Genomic DNA, 24,985 nt, shown 5'->3' with positions numbered 1-24,985 from the left:
TGTAAAATTACAGATTTAGCATGTGCATCAGCAGATCACTTTTGTGTTCATAGATTTATATTGATGTTTACATAAATGTTTATAGAAGTAATCTTTACATGTGTACTTTGCAGTGATTAAAAATACAGGCTCTGGGGCTGGGGTTGCAGCTTAGCAGTAGACAACTAGCCTAGCATGTGTGAGGCCCTGGGTTTGATCCTCATACCACATAAAAATAAATAAATAAAATAAAGATATTGGGCTGGGGTTGTGGCTCAGCGGTACAGCACTTGCCTAGCCTGTGTGACCCTGGGCTGATCCTCAGCACCAAATAAAAATAAGTAAAATAAAGGTATTGTGTCTGACTACAACTAAAAAATATTTATATAAAAAAAGGTATTGTGTACAACTACAACTAAAAAAAATATTCTTTTTAAAAAAATACAGGCTCTGGAGTCAGAATGTTGTTTCTGGTTTAGAAGTTATTTAAATCTTTCTCTAAGCTCTGTTTTCTTATCTGAGAAATTAGGATAAATAATTTTAAGAATCTTACAGAGTTGTTTTCAATATAAAGAGAGTATAAAGCACTCAGAAATCAGTTGAATCCATCTCTCAAAAGTGCACTAGCAGTTGTAAGAGTTGTTACTGTTATTAATTTTAATGGAAGGGATCAAGTGATTTTTTGATATGTCATAATCAAAATAAGAAGGAATGATGTTTCCTTAATTTTTAATCTATTGTTTACTCATGATGAAAATATTTTTTATTTAGTTGTGGATTAACACAGTATCTTTATTTATTTTTATGTGGTTCTGAGGATTGAACCCAGTGTTTCACACATGCGAGGCAAGCACTTTACCACTGAACTACAGCCTCAGCCCCCTCATGATGAAAATTTTAAAAATCATTCTATAATTTCTGAGGATTCAAATGGTTTTTAAATGTTGAGAAATAAAGAATTAAAATCAAGTCACCTTCTGATGATTTATAATTTATAAAAAAGTTTTGCATGTGTGGTACTGGGGATTGAGCCCAGGTGTGCTTTACCACTGAACTACATACACAGTCCTTTTTATTTTTTATTTTGAGACAGGGCCTCACTAAAGTGCTGAGGGTCTCACTAAATTGTCCAGTCTGGCCTCAAATTTACAATCCTCCAATCCTCCTGCCTCACTTCCTGAATCACTGGGATTACAGGCATGTGCCATCATGCTGAGCTAAAAAATATGCTCTTTAGTATCTAATATTTATAACTGCTCAACTGCGTGTAAAAGGTGTAGTTAAAAGCAAATTATTCTGTATTTACAACATTTAGAAAAAAAATACAAACAAGTGGCAAACTTAAGAACAGGTCAGCTATTTCAAGGAAACTGAGTCTCCATAAAGCATAAAATATTCAAAAACACTATTTATACTAAAGTTTCTTTTTTTTTTCCATGTGTGATGATATTTTAATAATGATTAATAGATAGTAACAGGAAGAAAGACTCATCATGTGCTATTTTTCTTTTCTTTATTTTTTTTTATTGTTGGTCATTCAAAACATTACATAGTTCTTAATACATCATATTTCACAGTTTGATTCAAGTGGGTTATGAACTCCCAATTTTAAGCCGTATACAGATTGCTGTATCACATCAGTTACCCTTCCATTGATTGACATATTGCCTTTCTAGTGTCTGATGTATTCTGCTGTCTGTCCTATTCTCTACTATCCCCCCTCCCCTCCCCTCCCCTCCCCTTTTCTCTCTCTACCCCTTCTACTGTAAATCATTTCTTCCATTTGTATTATCTTGTCTTACCCCTCCTTTCCTCTTATATGTCATTTTGTATAACCCTGAGGATCGCCTTCCATTACCATGCGATTTCCCTTCTCACTTCCTTTCCCTCCCACCTCTCAACCCTGTTAATGTAAATCTTCGTCTCAAGCTCTTCGTCCCTACCCTGTCGTTGTTTCCTCCCCTTATATCAAAGGAGTCATTTGGTATTTGTTTTTTAAAGATTGACTAGCTTCACTTAGCATAATCTGCTCTAATGCCATCCATTTCCCTCCAAATTCTATGATTTTGTCATTTTTTTAGTGCAGAGTAATACTCCATTGTGTATAAATGCCACATTTTTTAATCCATTCATCTATTGAAGGGCATCTAGGCTGATTCCACAATCTTGCTATTGTGAATTGTGCTGCTATGAACATCGATGTAGCAGTGTCCCTGTAGCATGCTCTTATTAGGTCTTTAGGGAATAGACCGAGAAGGGGGATAGCTGGGTCAAATGGTGGTTCCATTCCCAGCTTTCCAAGAAATCTCCATACTGCTTTCCAAATTGGCTACACCAGTTTGCAGTCCCACCAGCAATGAACAAGAGTGCCCTTTTCCCCGCATCCTCTCCAGCACTTATTGTTGTTTGACTTCCTAATGGCTGCCAATCTTACTGGAGTGAGATGGTATCTTAGGGTGGTTTTGATTTGCATTTCTCTGACTGCTAGCGATGGTGAGCATTTTTTCATGTACTTATTGATTGATTGTATGTCCTCCTCTGAGAAGTGTCTGTTCAGGTCCTTTGCCCATTTATTGATTGGGTTATTTGTTATCTTATTGTCTAATTTTTTGAGTTCTTTATATATTCTGGTTATTAGGGCTCTATCTGAAGTGTGTGGAGTAAAGATTTGTTCCCAGGATGTAGGCTCCCTGTTTATCTCTCTTATTGTTTCTTTTGCTGAGAAAAAACTTTTTAGTTTGAGTAAGTCCCATTTGTTGATTCTAGTTGTTAACTCTTGCGCTATGGGTGTCCTATTCAGGAATTTGGAGCCTGATCCCACAGTATGTAGATCATAGCCAACATTTTCTTCTATCAGATGCTGTGTCTCTGATTTAATATCAAGCTCCTTGATCCATTTTGAGTTAACTTTTGTGCATGGCGAGAGATAGGGATTCAGATTCATTTTGATGCAGATGGATTTCCAGTTTTCCCAGCACCATTTGTTGAAGATGCTATCCTTCCTCCATTGCATGCTTTTAGCCCCCTTATCAAATATAAGATAGTTGTAGTTTTGTGGATTGGTTACTGTGTCCTCTATTCTGTACCATTGGTCCACCCGCCTGTTTTGGTACCAGTACCATGCTGTTTTTGTTACTATTGCTCTGTAGTATAGTTTGAAGTCTGGTATCGCTATACCGCCTGATTCACACTTCCTGCTTAGTATTGTTTTTGCTATTCTGGGTCTTTTATTATTCCATATGAATTTCATGATTCTTTTATCTATTTCTACAAGAAATGCTGCTGGGATTTTGATTGGCATTGCATTGAACTTATAGAGAACTTTTGGTAATATCGCCATTTTGATGATGTTAGTTCTGCCTATCCATGAACAGGGTATATTTTTCCATCTTCTAAGGTCTTCTTCTATATCTTTCTTTAAGGTTCTGTAATTTTCATTGTATAAATCTTTCACCTCTTTTGTTAGGTTGATTCCCAAATATTTTATTTTTGGGGGGGATATTGTGAATGGAGTAGTTGTCCTCATTTCCGTTTCAGAGGGTTTGTCGCTGATATACAGGAATGCCTTTGATTTATGCGTGTTGATATTATATCCTGCCACTTTGCTGAATTCATTTATTAGCTCTAATAGCTTCTTTGTAGACCCTTTTGGGTCTGCTAGGTATAGAATCATATCATCTGCAAATAGTGATAATTTAAGTTCTTCTTTTCCTATTTTTATGCCTTTAATTTCTTTTGTCTGTCTAATTGCTCTGGCCAGTGTTTCGAGGACTATGTTGAACAGAAGTGGTGAGAGAGGGCATCCCTGTCTTGTACCAGATCTTAGAGGGAATGCCTTCAATTTTTCTCCATTCAGAATGATGCTGGCCTGTGGCTTATCATAGATTGCTTTTACAATGTTGAGGTATGATCCAATTATCCCTAATTTTTCTAGAGTTTTGAACATAAAGGGATGCTGTACTTTGTCGAATGCTTTTTCTGCATCTATCGAGATGATCATATGGTTCTTATTTTTAAGTCTATTGATGTGGTGAATAACATTTATTGATTTCCGTATATTGAACCAGCCTTGCATCCCATGGATGAATCCTACTTGATCATGGTGTATAATTTTTTTGATATGTATTTGAATCCGATTTGCCAGAATTTTATTGAGGATTTTTGCGTCAAGGTTCATTAGAGATATTGGTCTGTAGTTTTCTTTCTTTGAAGTGTCTTTGTCTGGTTTCGGAATCAGGGTGATGTTGGCCTCGTAGAATGAATTTGGAAGTTCTCCCTCTTTTTCTATTTCCTGAAATAGCTTGAAAAGTATTGGTGTTAGTTCCTCTTTAAAGGTTTTGTAAAACTCTGCTGTATACCCATCCGGTCCTGGGCTTTTCTTAGTTGGTAATCTTTTGATGGTTTCTTCTATTTCCTCTATTGTTATTGGTCTGTTTAGGTTGTCTATATCCTCCTGACTCAATCTGGGCAGATCATAAGACTTAAGGAATTTATCTATGCCTTCACTATCTTCTATTTTATTGGAGTATAAGGATTCAAAATAATTTCTAATTATCTTCTGTATTTCTGAAGTGTCTGTTGTGATATTGCCTTTTTCATCCCGTATGCTAGTAATTTGGGTTCTCTCTCTTCTTCTCTTCATTAGCATGGCTAAGGGTCTGTCAATTTTATTCATTTTTTCAAAGAACCAACTTTTAGTGTTGTCAATTTTTTCAACTGTTTCTTTTGTTTCAATTTCATTAATTTCAGCTCTAATTTTAATGATTTCTTGCCTTCTACTTCTTTTGCTATTGTTTTGCTCTTGTTTTTCTAGGATTTTGAGATGAAGTATGAGATCATTTATTTGTTGGTTTTTTTCTTTTTTTGAGGAATGAACTCCAAGCAATGAATTTTCCTCTTAGAACTGCTTTCAATGTGTCCCATAGATTCCGTTATGTTGTGTCTGTGTTTTCATTTGACTCTAGGAAGTTTTTAATTTCCTCCTTGATGTCTTCTAAAACCCATTGATCATTCAGCAACCTATTGTTCATTCTCCAAGTGATGCTTGATTTTTCCTTCCTTCTTTTATCATTGATTTTCAGTTTCATTCCATTATGATCAGATAAGATGCATGGTATTATCTCTACCCCTTTATATTGTCTAAGAGTTGCCCTGTGACATAATATATGGTCTATTTTTGAGAAGGTTCCATGTGCTGCTGAGAAAAAAGTGTAACTACTTGATGTTGGGTGGTATAGTCTATATATGTCAATTAAGTCTAGGTTGTTGATTGTGTTGTTGAGTTCTATAGTTTCCTTATTTAACTTTTGTTTGGTAGATCTGTCGAGTGGTGAGAGAGGTGAGTTGAAGTCTCCCATGATTATTGTATGGTGGTCTATTAGACTCTTGAACTTGAGAAGAGTTTGCTTGATGAACACAGCTGCATCATTATTTGGGGCATATATATTTATGATTGTTATGTCTTGTTGGTGTATGGTTCCCTTGAGCAGTATGAAGTGTCCTTCTTTATCCCTTTTGATTAACTTTGGCTTGAAATCTATTTTATTGGATATGAGTATGGACACTCCTGCTTGTTTCCGCAGTCCATATGAGTGGTATGATTTTTCCCAACCTTTCACCTTCAGTCTATGAATATCTTTTCCTATCAGATGAGTCTCCTGTAGGCAGCATATTGTTGGGTCTTGTTTTGTGATCCATTCTACTAGCCTGTGTCTCTTAATTGGTGAGTTTAAGCCATTAACATTTAGGGTTATTATTGAGATATGGTTTGTTCTTCTATCCATATTTGTTTATTGATGTTACTAAACCTGATTTGTTATCCTCTTTGACTACTTTCCCCCCTTTACTGTCCTACCTCCCATTGTTGGTTTTCAATGTTATTTTCCATTTCCTCTTCCTGTAATGTTTTGCCAAGGATTTTTTGAAGAGATGGTTTTCTAGCTGTGAATTCTTTTAACTTTTGTTTATCGTGGAAGGTTTTAATTTCATCTTCTATCCTGAAGCTTAATTTCGCCGGATACACGATTCTTGGTTGGAACCCATTTTCTTTCAGTGTTTGAAATATGTTATTCCAGGATCTTCTAGCTTTCAGAGTCTGTGTTGAGAGATCAGCTGTTATCCTGATTGGTTTACCCCTAAATGTAATCTGCTTCCTTTCTCTTGCAGCTTTTAAAATTCTCTCCTTATTCTGTATGTTGGACATCTTTATTATAATGTGTCTAGGTGTGGATCTCTTATGATTTTGCACATTCGGCGTCCTGTAGGCTTCTAGGATTTGGGATTCTGTCTCATTCTTCAAGTCTGGGAAGTTTTCTCGTATTATTTCACTGAATAGACTATTTATTCCTTTGGTATGGAGCTCTGTGCCTTCCTGTATCCCAATGACTCTTAAATTTGGTCTTTTGATATTGTCCCATAATTCTTGGATGTTCTGCTCATGGTTTCTTAGCAGACTTGCTGAGCTGTCTATGTTCTTTTCCAGTTGAAATACTTTGTCTTCATTGTCTGATGTTCTGTCTTCTAGGTGATCTACTCTGCTAGTAGTATTCTCAATTGAGTTTTTAAGTTGGTTTATTGTTTCCTGCATTTCTAGGATTTCTATTTGTTTGTTTTTTATTACCTCTATCTCCCTGTGAAATTGATCTTTTACTTCCTGGATTTGTTTGTCAATGTGGTCTTTCATTATCTGATTTTCCTGTCTCATGTCTTCCTTGAGACTCCAGATTATCTGAAGCATGTATATCCTGACCTCTCTATCTGACATTCCATCTGTTGCACCTATTACCTCTTCTAAAGTTGAGTTGACCTGCATTGCCTGTGGTCCTTTCTTTCCTTGTCTTTTCATACTGCTGGCGTTTCTTTCTGCTTGGTGAAACTGTTGTGTTTTTGAAATTTTCCCTCTATTTATTTATATTGCTCTTGTATGGTTGAAACATCACCTTGCAGGGCAGGTAGTGGCTGTGATCCTCCTCCAATTTGTGTGATCCATCTGTTACGCTGGCAGGCCCTAGGTCTGCTCTGCTGGTCGGTCAAAGGTCCGCCTACCCAGCAGGCAAGAGGGGCACCTCTGTCACTCCGCAGGTTGCTGGGCCTGACCTCCCGATGGGTCGAAGGTTCGCTTAGCTTGCAGGCACTGGGGGAGGGGCCGGTTCCACCCCTCAGTAGGCCGCTCGGCCCGATCTGCCAGTGGTCACAGCCCCACCTACCTTGCAGACACTGGGGGAGGGAACGGGCCTGCCCTTCAGCAAGCCGCCGGCCCTGTCCTACTTGTGGGTCCTGACCGCGTTCCCTGCAGTCGCGCGTAGCTGTTCTCTCACTCGGCAGGTTGCTGGACCTGACCCGCCGGTGGGTTGCAGGTTCGCCTAGCTTGCAGGCACTGGGGGAGGGGCCGGTTCCACCCCTCAGCAGGCCGCTGGGGCCATCCGCCAGTGGTCAGGGTCCCGCCTACCTTGCAGACACTCACTAAAGTTTCTTTATAGCCTCAAGGTGCTTGCTGTGACTATCCCTCATAATCATTTTTTAGTTACAATGCCACTATCTTTTCAACAAAGGCAGCTTCAAAGGAATTAATACCAAATTGTATTGGAAAGTGACCTTTACTATATTCAATTATATTGTTATTAATCAATTACTATATGTAAATACTATTCAAAGCAGTTTACATAGACTATATATTTCATTTAATCATAAAAATAATAAATGGTTTAATCTCTAAATGATACTATACAAATCTTTTTTAAGTATTTTTATTGAAATTTTCAAAACTTTACTAACAATTTTTCATCGCTGGGCATTGTTTATTTATTTATTTTTGGTGCCATGGACTGAACCCAGGGGTACTCAACCACTCGGCCACATCTCCAGTCCTTTTTTTTGTATTTTATTTAGAGTCAAGGTCTCACTGAGTTGCTTAGCACCTCGCTAAATTGCTAAGGCTGGTTTTGAGCTCTTGATCCTCCTGACACAGCCTCCCAAGCCTCTAGGATATAGGCATGCGCCACCATGTCCAGCTCTGTTGCTGGACATTGTTACAACTTATTTTTTAATTAAATAATCTTAATTGGAGCATCATGATTATACTTAACATTGAGATTAATTATGCTATATTCCTTTGTGAACATTACACCATTTAATTCATCTCATGAATTCTTTTTGTATTGTGATAAAATCTTGTAACATAAAATTTACTGTCATAACCATTTTTAAGTGTACATTCAGTTGTAAGCAAATTCACATTGTTGTGGCAACAGATTATTCTAGAACTTCTTGCAAAACTGAAACTATACCACTGAACACTAATTCTCTCAGTCTTTGGCAACCATCTTACCACTTTCTGTTTCCATGATGTTGGTTACTGCAGATATTTCATGTGAGTGAAAAAATATAATTTTTATGGGCAGGATTTTATTTAGGTATGTTTTGCTAAAAGTAAAGATAAAGTAAGTGCCTAGCACTTTAATCTGCACAAGAAATGTTTTCTATGAAAAGTTGAATAAATATGAATTTTGCCTACCTAATATATTAACCACACATATGCATGGGATAGAGCAAGGGGTGAATGGGACAGAAGGAAGGAGATATATTATATCTGCAGTTGGTTTACTGCACTTGTCCTCATTCTAAATTATGTCTTCAATATTTCTTTTATCTAATTCCTGTTTTCAAACAACATCTCTACCATTCAAACTCTCCAGTGTCACTTTTATCCAAATATCACTAAAATGCACTAAACTCATGTTATTTCTTCTCTCGCATTAATTTATAGCATCTCTTTATTTACTCTGTGCACAACTGGGAAGTACATTAGTTATAAATTGTACTAGGCGTCAACCATAATTTTCAAATTATCCAGAATTTAATTAATAAAACTTAAATGAAATTAAAATTTTTCATTGCTTATATCTTTATCTATAACCAGAAAAAAACAATATAAATGCTTGCCAATTAAATTATATGTTAATAGGGGACATATATATGACTAAACATGATACTTTTTTAAAAATACTGAATATGCAATTACTTTTTATATGTTTTACTCATTTGTGAGGAAGTATTACTTTATCCTCTGTAAATTCATAGGAAAAATAATCACTGTTTCTTTCAAAACTCAGAATTAATTTCAAATAGTATCCAATGTACACTCATCAACTAAAATTCCTTTAAATGGCTTCAATGTTACATGGATGGGTGAAAGGCAGTAAGACAGGCCAAATGCATGGGCCAGAGCAGAAAGGAGTAAACAGTTAATAAAGAGGTAAAAATAAGTTTATGATGATTTATTCATATATGAAAGACACAGTTACTGAGGTGGTAAAAAGGATAGAAAATGGTGGTTTGGTTGCAGTTATGGAAGTTGGGTTATGGTTAGGAAAACTGAGGAGATAATTAGAGAAATTATTTGAGTGAATTTAGTAAGGAATTTGTTTATGAGGTAAATGCACAGGACAATGAGAATCATAGAAGGCTCTAAAGAAGAACAATTTCCATTTTGCTTTGAGATATAATCAGATGATACTTAAGCAGATGTTTCAACAAAAGGAGAGAGAATCAAGAATCAGTCTAACTAATAATTGGCATAAACAGCTTATGTAAGCCTGCCTCTTACTTTAAATCTTTGCAAAAATTCAATAGCTTTACCACTTATGGTAAAACATACATGTAATTTTTATTATGAACTTACTTTGAAGCCAATTATACAATTAATATGTAGCATAGGGAATATAATACAATATACAATATGATGCAAGGCAAATCAAAATTGTGAAATTTTCTTTTGAATTAATTACCTTGGCAGCTATCTTTGAGCTCCTGTGAAATAAACTTTGAGCAGCAAGGGAATGTTAAAATTCATGCAAAACTATTTAAAATACTGAATAAGAAGTTTATTCCTCTGGCCAAATATAATTCTATGTAGTGATTAAACATTTTCCACCAACTCATAATGATCACAAGCATCACTGCATCACTGAATTTGACGATACAAACCAGCTTCAAATGTTGAAACAATAAGTAATTTTTTAGCACTTTCATCAAAACCTAATATTGAGGGCAGGTGTGGTGGCACAGAACTGTAATCCCAGAGGCTTGGGAGGCTGAGGCAGGAGGATCACAAGTTCAAGGCCAGCCTTAGCAACTTAGTAAGGCCCTAAGCAACTTAGTGAGACTGTCTCCAAATAAAAAATAACAAGGGCTGAGATGTGGCTCAGTGGTTAAGTGTACCTGGGTTCAATTATTGGTTTAAAAAAAAAACCTAATATTGGAACACTTTAGAGATGCTGAATTCTAATCCATCTTCCCATTAAGACAAAAGTCTTTAAATTATTAAATCATATCTGTCCATGTATTTACAGTGACAGAGAGGTCCCAAAATATTAACAACAAAAACAATCAGGTATAACCACCTCTGAGTGATTTTTTATGTACAAGTATTGTGGTACTTTCATAAATATTATTTTTAGATAATTTCAACTATTAAATGGTCCAACTATTAACATGTTCCAATGTTAAATGTTATTAAACCAAACTTTCCAGTATATAGTTAACTAAATTATTGTCTCTAGCAATCCTTCATGAAAAATAAAAAATTATAGTTACTGTTTATAATGCTTAGTAAAATTAAGTTTGTTTATTTTTATTTCAATCATCACAACCACCTAATTATTACTTCTCCTATTATTTAGGGAACTAAATATTAGGGAAGGTAAATAATTTCCCCAAGTTTACAAATCTTATGTAGATCTTAATTTTACAAATTCCAAGAGATAAAATATAGTTAATAATGGATATATAGGTGGGCTGGGGATGTGGCTCAAGCGGTAGCGCACTTGCCTGGCATGCGTGCGGCCCAGGTTCGATCCTCAGCACCACATACCAACAAAGATGTTGTGTCTGCCGAGAACTAAAAAATAAATATTAAAAATTCTCCCTCTCTCTCTCCTCTCTCACTCTCTCTTTAAAAAAAAATAATGGATATATAGGTGTTTATTAAAATATTTCTCTTCTTTTAAAAATTATAACCTAAAACCTACATGCATTTTTATAATTAAAACATATCTTTAGTTGACCTTAAGTAATGCCATTTTATTTAGAATTTTGTTTCTCTGATTTATGTGAGTGAACCACATTTCCTTCAGATATATGTCACTACAGTTTCATGAAAGCTAGATTTAATGTTTAAGTAATGGTTTCAACAGGAGTTATTTTATACCTACTACATGATACCATATAATGTGGAATGGTCAGGAAAAAACCAAGCCTTTGATAATAAAGTTCTTTTCCAACAGCACACAGTCTAGTAGTAAGCTGGGCACGATGAAAAAAATAAATTCACGAGATTCATGCAAATAGGATAAACAACTACAAAATTCATACACCTAGATCAAAAAAATGCTGGAACTAATATAATTGATTAGAATAAAATGGGATAAGGTACAAAAAGTATCTAAGAGTTATAAACCAAATTCAGAAAGAAATTTGACGTGCGATGTTCTGCTTCACCAAAGTTGGACACATATCTATGTGTATGTAAGTATAATTAATATGTATGCATTTCTAATCCTTTCATGACCTACTTTTCTTCATTCACTTCAAAAAAGTAGAAAGAAATATTTGCCATTTTATAAAATAAGGCTGTACTTCAATTGTGAATCTGATCATTTTTTGGACAGGAAAATGGAAAAAATTTTGAGTCATAAACCTGATTTGAATCATGTTCCTTAGTAGCATAACTAACATTTCTCATAATGACAAATATTCTTTCTGGTTTTTTTATTTACATATGACAGCTGAATGCATTACAATTCATATTACACATATAAAGCAAAATTGTTTATATGTCTGGTTGTATACAAAGTATATTCACACCAATTCATGTCTTCATACCTGTACTTTAGATAACAATATCCATCTCATTCCACCATCATTTTTAACATCATGCCGCCTCCCTTCCCCTCCCACCCCTTTGCCCTATCTAGAGTCTATGTCTATTCCTCCTACTCTTCCCCTCCCTACCCCACTATGAATCAGAGAGAATATTCAGCATTTAGTTTTTGGGAATTGGCTAACTTCACTTATCATTATCTTATCCAACTCCATCTATTTACCTGAAAATGCCATGATTTTATTGTCTTTTATTGCTGAGTAATATTCCATTGTGTATATATGCCACAATTTTTGTATCCATTCATCTACTGAAGGGCATCTAGATTGGTTCCACAGTTTAGCTATTGTTGAATTGTGCTGCTATAAAGATTGATGTGGCTGTGTCCCTATAGTATGCTGTTTTTAAGTACTTGGGTATAGACCAAGGAGAGGGATACCTGGGTCAAAAGGTGGTTCTATTCCCAGTGTTCCAAGGAATCTCCATACTGCTTTCCATATTGGCTGCACCAATATGCAGTCCTACCAGCAGTGTACAAGTGTGCCTTTTCCCCCACATCCTCACCAACAAATATTGTTTGTCTTCATAATAGCTGCCATTCTGACAGGAGTGAGATGAAATCTTAGAGTGGTTTTGATTTGCATTTCACTAATTGCTTAGAGATCATGAGCATTTTTTCATTAATTTGTTGACTGACTGTATAACATCTTCTGAGAGGTGTCTGTTCAGGTCCTTGGCCCATTTATTGATTGGGTTATTTGCATTTTTGGTGTCTAGCTTTTTTAGTTCTTTTAACACCCTAGAGATTAGTGCTTTATCTGTTTGTGAGGGGTAAAAATTTGCTCCCAATAAATAGGCTCTCCCTTCACCTCACAGATTGTTTCTTTTGCTGAGAAGAAACTTTTTAGTTTGTATCCATTCCATTCATTGATTCTTGATTTTAATACTTGCGCTATAGGAGTCTTATTAAGGAAGTTGGGGCCTAATCCCACATGATGGAGATTAGGGCCTACATTCTCTTCTATTAGATGCAGCGTCTCTGGTTTTATTACTAGGTCCTTGATCCCCTTTGGGTTGAGTTTTGTGCATGGTGAGAGATAGGGGTTTAATTTAATTTTGTTGCATTTGGATTTCCAGTTTCCCCAGCACCATTTGTTGAAGAGGCTATCTTTTCTCTAATGTATGTTTTTGGCACCTTTGTCTAAAATAAGATAATTGTGATTTTGTGTCCTCTATTCTGTACCATTGGTCTTCAAGTCTTTCTGTCTGAAAATGGTTTTGGGTTTTGGTTTTTTCCCCCCAATGGTTTTACATCACCTTTGGACTACAGAGAATAATAGAAGGTGCCATTCCATAGAGTCATGTGTTTTCATTAAATTTCTCATGAAAATCAAAGTAAAATAATCAAAGTGATGGAATCCAAAGGGCCTCACAGATTTATAGATAAAAATAACATGTTATAAATATGTTCCATTCATCCAAAAAATGATAAGGCTTAACAGGCCATGACTGGCACAAATGGAAGAGGGTAGCATAGAAAGTTAGCTGTGAAATTTACAGCAGTAGTCAGGGCAGAAAAGAGGATCTCCAGAGCAGTAGAAAAACTCCTTTCCTGTAGGGATGCCTAAGATTTAAGGCAGAGCTGGGAAGAAACTGTAAGCACAATCCTATAAAAGGTTGAAAAGCACAAAAACTTATAAACTTAATTACTTCTTTAGAAAAGATCACATTAATAATTTTTAAATAAATTTAATAAATTTGGCCATGATAACACAGGGGCTATATCTTACTCCTCTGAAATCTGATATGTGACCTTCAAGAACCATAACCAACTTACTAGCTTCTCTGAATAGTCTTGTTCTATTTCAGGCACACAGCAAAGGTTTTAGTTCAATATTGACTCTGTGAAGAAAGCATTGTTTCATGAGATCACCATCATCACACCTTGCAGCAGATGGCAGATATCAGCATGGCTTCAGACAAAGACTATTTCTCTTAAATTTCATGTGACAGATTAAATAAAATGTGTAATGACAGTCAAGATTGAAGATCACCTAAATATTACAGTAATCATCTTTGTATTCATTCCAAGTACTTCCCAGTAACTTTTAATTTTATTCGTTTAAAGTAAACAAAGAAAAAATTTTAAATATGTTCCTGACTAAATAATTATAATTTTTTCAGTGAAAGACTATATATAGTACTAGTTCTTTAAAACTTAATTGAGGTAGAGGTTTGTTTTTTGTTTTTTCCTCACTTATTTAACAAACTTTGATGAAATTCTGATACAGAAAACTGTTAGGCAGTAAATCTGAAGCTATCACTAGTTTTCTTATTAATTTTCAGGAACAACTGATTCTGGAAAAAGACAGATATTCTGAGTATTCCTTATATTTATTTAAGGAGATCATGCATGTGGCAGTTTTAATTTATCTTTAGTAGTATTTAATATATCCTTAGCAGTTTATAAAAGCTTTAATATTTTCTGAAATTACATGAAAAGAAATAATTTTTAAAAATATATATTTTTTAGTTGTCAATGAACCTTTATTTTATTTATTTATACGTGGTGCTGAGAATAAAACCCAGTGCCTCATTTATGCTAGGTAGGCACTCTACCACTGAGCCACAACTCCAGCCCAGGAATTCTTTTTTAAAAAAAAAATATTTATTTTTTTTAGTTTTTTTTTTTAGGTAGACACAATATCTTCATTTTACACTTATGTAGTGCTGAGAATTGAACCCAGTGCCTCACGCATGCTAGGCGAGCACGCTACCACTTGAGCCACATCCCCAGCCCCCCAGGAATTCTTTAATATAGCTCAATTTTTCCATTCATACCTTTAATTTCAAGTTTATAAGCAAAATAAATCAAATTCTTTCACTCATCTAATAAATATTTATAAAGGACATAACACATAGTAGATAATGTTTTAGAAACTGAAGACACGGAAGTGAAAGAAAGAGAAAGCTCTCTGTTCTGGAACTTATTAGTGTATGAATATATACAGAAAAATAATATATGTCAGATATTAATAAATGCAGGGAAGAAATTAGAAAAATAGCAGGTAGACCAGACTAAAGAAGACAAAGGGTAAACTAATAGGAGATGAAGTGAGAAACATATCAGGAAGCCAGATGGCTCAAGGCCTTTTATGCTATCATAAGGACTTATTTTCTTTTTCTTTTTTTAAAATTTTTTTAATTCGTTTTAATTAGTTACACATGACAGTACAATGACCTTGACATATCATACATTTGAATCAGATGGGATATAATTTCTCATTTTTCTGAGTATACAGGTTGCCAGAATCACATTGGTCATGCAGTCAGGAATATACACACAGCAATAATAATGTATATTTTATTCCACTATCCTTCCTTTCCTCCCTTCCTCTCCCCTCCCCTCCCATCACTTCTCTCTACCCAATCTAAGGTGACACAATTCTTTTTTTTCTCACATCATCATACATGTATTTTGTATAACGATGAGGGTCTACTTCCATCTTCCATGTAATTCCCCTCTCCCTCCTTTTCCCTCCCACCTCTCTTCCCCATCTAGAGGTAATCTTCTTCTCATGCTCTTCCTCCCTACCCCATTTTGAGTCACCCACCCCTTACATCAGAGAAGACATTCAGCATTTGGTTTTTTTGGGATTGGATAACTTCACTTAGCATAATCTGCTCTAATGCTATCCATTTCCCTGCAAATGCTATGATCTTGTTATTTTTTAGTGCTGAGTAATATTCCTTTATGTATAAATGCCACTTTTTTTTATCCATTCATCCATTGAAGGGCATCTAGGTTGGCCCCACAGTCTAGCTATTGTTAATTGTGCTGCTATAAACATTGATGTGACTGTGTCCCTGTAGTATGCTGTTTTTAGGTCCTTTGGGTATAGAAGAACTTATTTTCATTCTCAATGAAATCACAAGTCTTAGAGCAGAGAAATTACCTTAGAATAATTTTATCCTCCATGTTAAGAACAGCCTAAGGGGCAACAAGGGAGAATGCAGTGAAATCAGAAGATTACTGAAATATTCCAGGGAAGAGAGGTTCAGATAAGGAAAGTAATAATATAGACAATGAGAAATGGTTAGATATTGGATATATTTAGAAATCAAAGCTAAGAAGCTTTACAGTATATAAAGTATATATAGGTATAGAGTGGTAACTCCAAAATTTTTAGTCTTAGGAATAGGAAGAATGGGGTTGTGGTTTACTGAGATGGAAAAGACTGAAGCTGGAGAGAGTTGCAGGTGGGAGAGCAGAACCCAATTCTGGACATGTTACATATGCTTTGTCTATTAAAGATACAACTAGAAATGTCAAGGAGGAGGAAGATTCTATGATTCTGGAGTGCAGAGAGGAGGTACAAGCTAGAGATCAAGATTTGAGAACCACAAATATAAAGATTTATAACTAGATGAGATCACCAAGGGGCTAAATGATTTTAAAGTTCCAAAATTCTCAAACCCAGAAACACTCTAATATTCACAGGTCAAGCAGATGAGATAAAATAAGCTAGGAAAATGTGAAGAAGCAATCAATAAAATCAGAGGAAAGCAAATATAGTATGCTGTTCTGGAAGAATGGAAAAAAAAATTCTATTACAAAGATGCTCAGTGAACAATTTGAGCATTAAATTTTTTCTTTACCTCTATTATCATATGTGAAATGACTAGGTCCAAGTGATAAAACTATTTGAACAAGCAAATATTATGAAAGCAAATCTGTGGTCTTCTATTGGAGAAGCTAATTAATGTCTAGGCTACTTAATCAAAAGATTCTGAATTCAGTCATTGTGCTGAATACCATAAAATGCCCCTCATATCCCCCACTGCTGTCCCAGTTTGCCTCAGGTACAGAAAGCCACTTCACACAGATCATAAGCTATGTTTTTTCCCAGGATGACCTATATCCAATGACTAACAGATGCAGAAATACAAAGGTTTGGCCATTGCAGCTCAACCAGTGGCAACTCTAAAGAGCCAAAGTAGCTCCGAGGTTAATGGAAGTTGTCACTGTACCTACAACACAGCTCAACCTCTCCCTCTACCCATTCCTGCCACCTTTCTCTTCCTTCCACACAGGTTAATCTCAAAGGCACTGCTTATAAACTTCTTGAACACTAAGCTTCATTTGAGAATATGCATCCCAGGTAACACTCTATGATGGTACCAACACCATTCTGAAAAAGCAGATAGTTACGATGGGGTTGGATCACTTGGAATATGCTAAGGCTAATAAAGAAAGAAAATGACTATATTTCAAAGGAAGTGCAAGATCCACATAGTTCACATTAGCCAGGATAATACATGTGGGATTAAATTCCAGGGGTATTTGATCAAAGAGGCTGGAACCTAAAATTAGATAAGGGGGGTTTATTGGTTTTAAGGGACTCTCCTAAGAGGCAGGATTTAACAACTGGCAAGAAACTCAGGAGATGGTACAAACTCACTAATTAAGATGGTTCCTAGAAACATGATCAAACTAATGGCTCATAGTAAATGTGGATATAAATGCCAGAAATGTCTGGATAGACAACAGAAGAGGAGATTACAAAACTCAGAGAAATGGGCATTTTGGAATATACATACTAATTATGCAGGGCCAGAAAACTCATCAGATAATTATGTTCCACAAGAAGGAGCAGAAAATACACCATTTACCAAAATCAAAAGAAATATGCTAAATATGCTTTTTAGCATTAAAAAGTTAATGCTAAACATTTTAGCTTTACTAAAAAGTTTAGAAGTATCTCTCTTCTAAAGGTGATGACTGAGGAAGAAAAGACTCATGTGTAAGAAGGCTTCCAGATAGCAATGAAGATGACAGGACCAACCAAAGATGTTTAACAGCCAGGCAGGTACAATTATCTTAAAAATGGCAAGGACAGTTGTGTGTGAAACTGATCCACAAAGAGTTACTGAGAATTAACAGAATTTGCATTACTAATGGGAAACTAGAGAGCTAACAAGGCTACTATTCATCATATTATTAAAAGAAATCCAAGATGAATGGCCACAAAATCGAGAGTAGTAGCCCTAATGAAGTCACAATTTTTTTGTGTTTCCAAACCTGTGATAAATTTTATACATTTAACTTACACACAGACTAAATAAGAGGCCTAGTTTTCAGAAGGAAGGACCTTGCAACACTATGGTAAAAATATTCCCCAGTTCACTCCAAAGGGACCTACAACCCTCTACTCTGGCAATTATAGGGGGAAAACACTCAAATATTTAGGACCTATTGGACAAAAATTTGTCAGTGATACCCAGAGACCTGAGACTTCAACATGCTGTCCTCCTCTCTTCCCCTTGTTAAAGTAGAGGCATCTGGAGGCCAATAATAAATGGGTCCCAGCCAAGGTACAACTCATCGCGGGTCTAATGGGACCATGAAATGACCTGGTGGTGATTCCTCAAACTCTATATGAAATCATCTTCTGATTTCATACTTGGTTAGTATACCTCAATATCCTCATCAAGTCCTTGGCCTATAAGGTAAGAGCTATTATTGTTGAGAAAACCAGGACAAAGAATTGGAAGCTGCTCCACTCCAATCTTTCCATGATTGGGAAATTAAAAAAAAAAATCACATAGTATGAGGAGTGGACAGTGGGAGGGGATAGGGACTGGCAGAAATTAGTTCCCCTTAACAATCTAAATACCATGAAATATGGTTCCAATGAAGTTATATAAGGCTATTTATGGGTTCATATTGCAGTACAACTTCTTCCTTTATCCACTTCTATTTTTTAAATATATATTTATTTTAATTGTAAATGGACCTTTGTTTTATTTATTTATTTGTGGTGCTAAGACTCGAATCCAGGGCCTCACACATGCTAGGCAAGTGCTCTACCACTGAGCCACAACCCCAGCCCTCCACTCCCATTTTTGTTGCCTCCCTTCCAAAGGCACTCCTTAATAAACCTCATCCCAGAGTCTGATTTTTGCCCACAATCATTATGTTCCACTTGAAATTAAGTCATTTCCTTTTTAAATAAACTTGTGCTTAATGTTCATAACTACTTCCCAATTTGAGTAATACTAGGTTTCACTCCTTGAAAACTTTTCCAAAGTACTGTCAAGCCAATAGGTATTTTTTAAAGTCTTTAGCATTTTTCTCTGACAAGACCTCAGAAGCACAACTCTTGACTTATAGGTGCTTTTATGTTTAAAATTACTGTTAGTTCTAACTAATAATTCAATGTTTTGAAAAAATATTTTTTTCTTATTCTGGATTGGCAAAGATCATTCAATATCAGTTTATATCTCATTTTCTCTAGAAAGCATTTCATTAGTTCCAAATAATAATATCTTCTCTATTTTATCCTCAGTTAAGTGATCATAACGTGTATAATAGCTTCTTTGTAAGTATATTGTCTTATTTTAGACAGACTTTATTTCTGCAAATAGAAAATGAAACAAAATACATTGGGATCTACATTTCCTTTTATTCTATATAGCTGCAGAGCATTATCTATTGTTACAGTTTAGATGTGAGTGTAGCCCAAAAGCTCTTGTGTGAGACAATGCAAGAAAGTTTAGAGGTAAAATAATTGGGTTATGAGAGCCTTAACTTAATCAGTGCATTAATCCCCTGATAGGGATTAACTGGGTGGTAACTGTCAGAAGGTAGGGAATAACTAGAGGAGGTGGGTCAATAAGGGCGTGCCTTTGGAGTTCATATTTAATCCAAGGTGAGGAGCCATCTTTCTCTGCTTCCTGGTGCCATGTCCAAGCCACATTCCTCAACCACACTCTTATGCCTTGATGTTCTTCTGCCTTACCTCAATCCCCAAAGAATGGAGTTGGCCTTCAATGGAGTAAGGCCTCTATAAGTGTGAGTCTCAAAAGAAACTTTTCCTCCTCTAATTGTTATTTTCACATCTTTTAAGCGCAGCAACAACAACAAAAAAAAACTGACTAAAACATCTATACAATCTCCTCATTAATTTTCTATTAGAAAGTTATAATTAAAACATTATAGAAGAGTTTACAGGCTAAGACACTTTCAATATGAAAAACTACTGGGAATTCGCTATATCATGCAATCTTGAACTTTAAACTATACAACATCTATAGCTTAACCAAATAAGTAAAATAATAACAATAAAAAAATCAAACATGTGCTTTTAAAACATAGCTCTTACTAATGACAACATATTGTACACTAAAATCTTGGGTATGAGTCAAAATATTCTAAATATTGTGCAACTGACAAAAACACTTCTCTGCTATTGGATACAACTGCTCAACAATAAACATTATAACAAGAAACCTTAAGTACACCTCCAGTTACAAATGACTCTAGTGATGAGGCTATTTGTATGAAAAGCCAAAGCAAAATATGTATTTTTTAAAAGCACTTGATTTCTGTGTGTGTGTGTGTGTGTGCAAGTGTGCGCACGAGAGAGAGAGAGAGAGAGAGAGAGAGAGAGAGAGAGAGAGAGAGAGACAGAGAGAGAGAGAGAACGCTCGCGCGCATGTGCGCACGCACTACCAGGAATTGAAACCAGGGATTCTTAACCCACTGAGCACATTCTCAGTCCTTTTTATGTTTTATTTTTGAGAAAGGGTCTTGCTAAGTTGCTTAGGGCCTCACTAAGTTGCTGAGGCTGGCTTTGAACTTGCAATCCCTCTGCCTCAGCCTCCAAAGCCACTAGGACAACAGGCATGCACCACCATGCCCAACTAAAAGCACTTGTTTTTTTGTGACTATACAGTAACAAAGAAGATGGTTGACAATTGGCCTGACAAAACTCTCTGAATCTATTATAAAAATTACAGTGAAAATGTCTTATTTTAAGGAAAAAAATGGAAATATTTACAGTAGCACTTGGCCTACAATCAAATACTAACTATATTAGATGAAGATATAGTACTATAGTTTAATCAAATATGTAGACTTAATCAGAGATTGATGAATTATAATTGGATACTCTGGTTCTGACTCTATTTTGTACCCATTGATTATACCAACTCTTGCTTAGTCCCACCTCTTCTGTTTTTCCTGCCATTTAAGTCTCAGACCAGTCATAAACATGATTGAAGATCAAATTTTTTATCAGAAACCAGAAAGAAGTACAGACTTCCAATAAATATAAAAAGGAAGACTTCCTTCTTACATTTATTGTCATTGGACACTGCCTCCTTTCCCATATTCATGCATTTCCACAGGCACAAATTCTAAAGATTCTTGAAGGAAAAACCTATCTTCAGGGATAGCAACATAAATACCTTTTTAAGGATAGACACATGACATTATCTTATGGCCAATAATAGTTAGAGGTAGATAGATATACAAGAGTTGTAAAGATATAGACAGATATGATTTTTTTTCATTCAACTCACTAGTAAATATTACAATGTACTTAATAAAACTTGGAATTTTAAATTTTGGTATGTTAGCTTATCTTTAGATTTTGAAATTCAATTAAAACAGATAAAATAAAGATCACACATACTTGGAAGAAACTGCCTCCATGAATTCATCCAAAAAGTCATCATATTCAGGACCTCTCACTCTTCTCTGTCGTAATCCAATGTACAGTGGATCTTTAAGTAACTCCTGTTGTACAAAAAAGTTATCATAAAATTGGAAACAATTATATTTATTCTTTCTGAGACTGCTTTTTCACCTATATAAAGGGCTAGAATATAATTTTGTTATAATGACCCATGGTTAAAACTACATATAAATACTGTAGATATATTTTTTATGTAAAATATATCTACAGTATTTATATGCCAAATAATAATTACTGCATGTCAAATATATTATGGATTATTCTAAGGAAAAGAAAAGAAATTGCAATCTCTCAGTGGTGCTAATCAGAAGATCTCAACTCAAGTTTTAGAGGCTTTTTCAAGTTTATCACTGAGAAATAATACTGAGTTTTGAAATATTATATTAGCTTACTAAATGGAATGATAGCAATTCCTTTCTTAGGTTTATTTTCTATTCAAAAAGTAAAATCTTCAAATAATATTTTATTTACACCTTTATCATGATAGATGACTAACTTAAAATAAAATTTCAGCCTTGACCATGTTTTTCTTAAAGTTTTTAGACTTTACACAATTTAAGTTGTTTCTTAAACAACTTATATTAATACTTGAGACAACTTGCTCTGTTCATTTTAGTATATAAAATATTTAATATTATCTTAATAAATTAGTTTTTAAATTGAAGTATAATTTATATGCAGTAAAATGCACCCATTTATAGCAAAATCTATTAGAAAACTAGGAACAAGAAGGACATCTGTGAAAAATCCACAGCTAACAGCATATTTAACAGTGAAAGATTGAATGCCACTCCCTTCAGATAGGGAACAAAACAAGAAATATCTAGCCTTACAACTTCTCTTCAACATTATACTGGCGACTCTAGCCATTACAATGAGACAAGAAAAATGAAGGAATACAGATTGGAAAGAGAAGAACCAAAACTACTTTTATTTTTATATACATCATTATGTACATAGAAAATATTAAGTAATCTACAGAAAAAACAGCATGAAAATACAGGAATTTAACACAATCACAGTATATAAGATCAATATACACAAATCAATTGTATCTCTACATACTTGCAACAGGCAGTTGAAAATGAAGTAAAATAACATAATTCTATTAGGTAGTAATAATGAGCAATGGAATGTAAAGCAATAACATAGCCGGGTCACAGGATTTCTTTAAATTGACTTTGAAACTAATGAATATTATCAAGTGATTTGTAGAGAAACAATAGAGATACTAACCCTGAGAATAAACAAGTAGAAACAAAGGAAGCCAATTTAAAAATAGTCAAGAAAGACAATTAAGAAATATGTTAAGGAGAGTTATTGGAAGGACTCTGTGATCTGGTATCAAAAGTGGAAGGTGGCTAGTAGGTAGGGCAACATGGTCAAATCTAAAGAAAACTGCATTTTGGTGCCCATTAAGGAAACGAACCATGGAATTCTCAAAACATCCATCCTTCACTCATGAATACCATAAACTTATTTTCCTTTCCAACATAGGCTACAGTTCCATTGGGTGATAGTCCAAAACATGTTCTGGGACTTAGTACATTCCTTCTCAGACTGCTTCTGTAAGAAGTAGCCAGACTCAGTGAATCTATGTTCTTTAAATTCTTCCCAGCATATTTTTTTTTTTAAGAACAAAAAGTTTGTCTCCTGTCAGAAACTAGCAACAGAAGCAATTGCAGACAACTAGTGTACTTTAGCCTGTCATCTTGTGAACGATATCCAGAAAAATGAGCAGCCTCAGCCATAAGCACCTGGAAATAATCCTGAAAAGGAACTGGCAACAAAACATAAAAATTAAGACTCAAAAGAAAAGGCAGTGGGCTTTGGAAGATTTGACACTGCTCCCCCACTGGGTAAAGGAGATTTTGGTAATGTTTATTTGAGAAGAGGAAAACAAAGCAAGTTTATCCTGGCTCCTAAATTGTTTAAAGTTCAGCTGGAGAATGCATGAGTAGAGCATTATATCAGGATAAAAGTAGAAATCCAGTCCCACCATAGGCATTCTAATATTCTCAAGCTGTAAGGTTATTTCATGATGTTACCAGAGTCTACCTAATTCTAGAATATATACCACTTGAAACAGTCTAAAGAGAAATTCTTAAACTTTCCAAGTTTGAGAAGCAGAGAATTGCTACTTAGGTTGCTGAACTGGCAAATGTTCTGTCTTGCTACTATTCAAAGATAGCTATTCATAGAGACATTATGCCAGAGAACAAGCTACTTGGATCAGCTGGAGAGCTTAAAATCACCAATTCTGAGTGATCAGTACACGCTCCAATCTCCAGGAGAACTACTTTCTTGACACCCTGGACTACCTGCCCCCTGAGATGATTAAAGCCAGATATATGATGAGAAGGTGGATCTCTGGAGCCTTGGAGTTCTTTGCTATGAATTTTTAGTTGGGAAACCTCCTTTTGAGGCAAACACACACCAAGAGACCTAGGAAAGAATAGAACAAGTTGAAATCACATCCCCTGACTTTGTCAGAAGAGGGAGCCTGGGATCTCCTTCCAGACTTGAGAAGCATAATCCAAGCCAGAGGTCAACTCTGCTTTAAACAGAGTATGGAAAACACCCCTGCATCACAGCAAATTCACCAGTGAATTGCCAAAAAGGCAAAGAGTCAACTATCAAATAATCTTAATTGTGCAGGGATATAAGTCCTGAACTAGGGCTGCTGTACAGTATTCAGGACCAAGTGCTGAAATTCATCTTACTGTAGAAAGCACTACAGGAAAAGTCACTTGTCTTACTGACCATACAGTATCTCAGCCCCACGCAGGAAAGCTCCAACGCAATAACTTGCTTTCTAAGTGAAAGTAGCAGTGAGAGTTGTTCTGGTTTCACAGCTGGAAGCTCACTTGGCTGCAACCATTGCAGCAGCTGTGCCAGTGATCTTTTGCAGGGGACAGATGGCATCTGGTTGTGGGGAAAGTAGCACATTGCCCTGACTCAGACAACTAGGAGCTACATAGTAACCTTCAAGTACCTGAGTGTGTGTAACTTAGTAGATGGCTAAGCCTAAGAAATGAATATGTGACTTTTAAAAAATATTAGAATTAAGATTTTTGTATAGGCTTGTATTTCCCTTCCATGGCATCCCCTTAGGGATATTTTGACTGTCAACCCTGTTAAGTCTGATTGGGTTTCTGGTCCTCCTCCAACACTGTAGGATGTAAGTACATGTGCTCTATCTTTATCTCAGGACTTGCTTGGGACACAGAAGAGACCAAGTATCAGAGATGTTTCTAAATGTTAAGTGCTCTTTTTAAAATTATATTACAATTATGGTGTGTGTGAACTTTAAATACAAAAATAAAGTTCTAAAAAATAAAGAAATATACAAAAGGAATGGGAGATGAAGGGGTTAACTTCTGACAGGTTTGAGAAACATAAAGTCCAGTGTTAAATTTTCAGAATATAGAATTTAGCTTTAAGTATAAAATTGGGATGTAAGATCCAATTGTGGCCATTCTGAGATTCCCAACCTGTATTCAGACATAGCTATTTTTTTAAAAAAAAACTTTCACTTTGACCTCCCCAATTTTAAAATTAGCCAATCTCATAGATAGTAACCTCT

At 35.3% G+C, this 24,985-nt stretch overlaps 1 protein-coding gene and 1 pseudogene across 1 annotated transcript in view; one reads left to right on the top strand and one right to left on the bottom strand.

Moving 5' to 3' along the window:
* The window catches only part of Me1 (malic enzyme 1), a 149,766-nt gene that overhangs the window by 56,489 nt on the left and 68,292 nt on the right, over positions 1-24,985 (bottom strand). Inside the window, exon 6 of the mRNA XM_026410476.2 lies at positions 21,337-21,440. Coding sequence (XP_026266261.1) covers positions 21,337-21,440 — 104 coding nt within the window. The remainder of the gene's footprint in view (positions 1-21,336; positions 21,441-24,985) is intronic.
* Positions 22,528-23,848, top strand: LOC113198011 (aurora kinase A pseudogene; annotated as a pseudogene).

The sequence above is a fragment of the Urocitellus parryii genome, chromosome 8, assembly GCF_045843805.1.
Source record: "Urocitellus parryii isolate mUroPar1 chromosome 8, mUroPar1.hap1, whole genome shotgun sequence".
NCBI classification, from domain to species: domain Eukaryota; kingdom Metazoa; phylum Chordata; class Mammalia; order Rodentia; family Sciuridae; genus Urocitellus; species Urocitellus parryii.
Note: the sequence above shows the minus strand (reverse complement) of the source record. Positions and strands in the feature narration are given on the sequence as shown.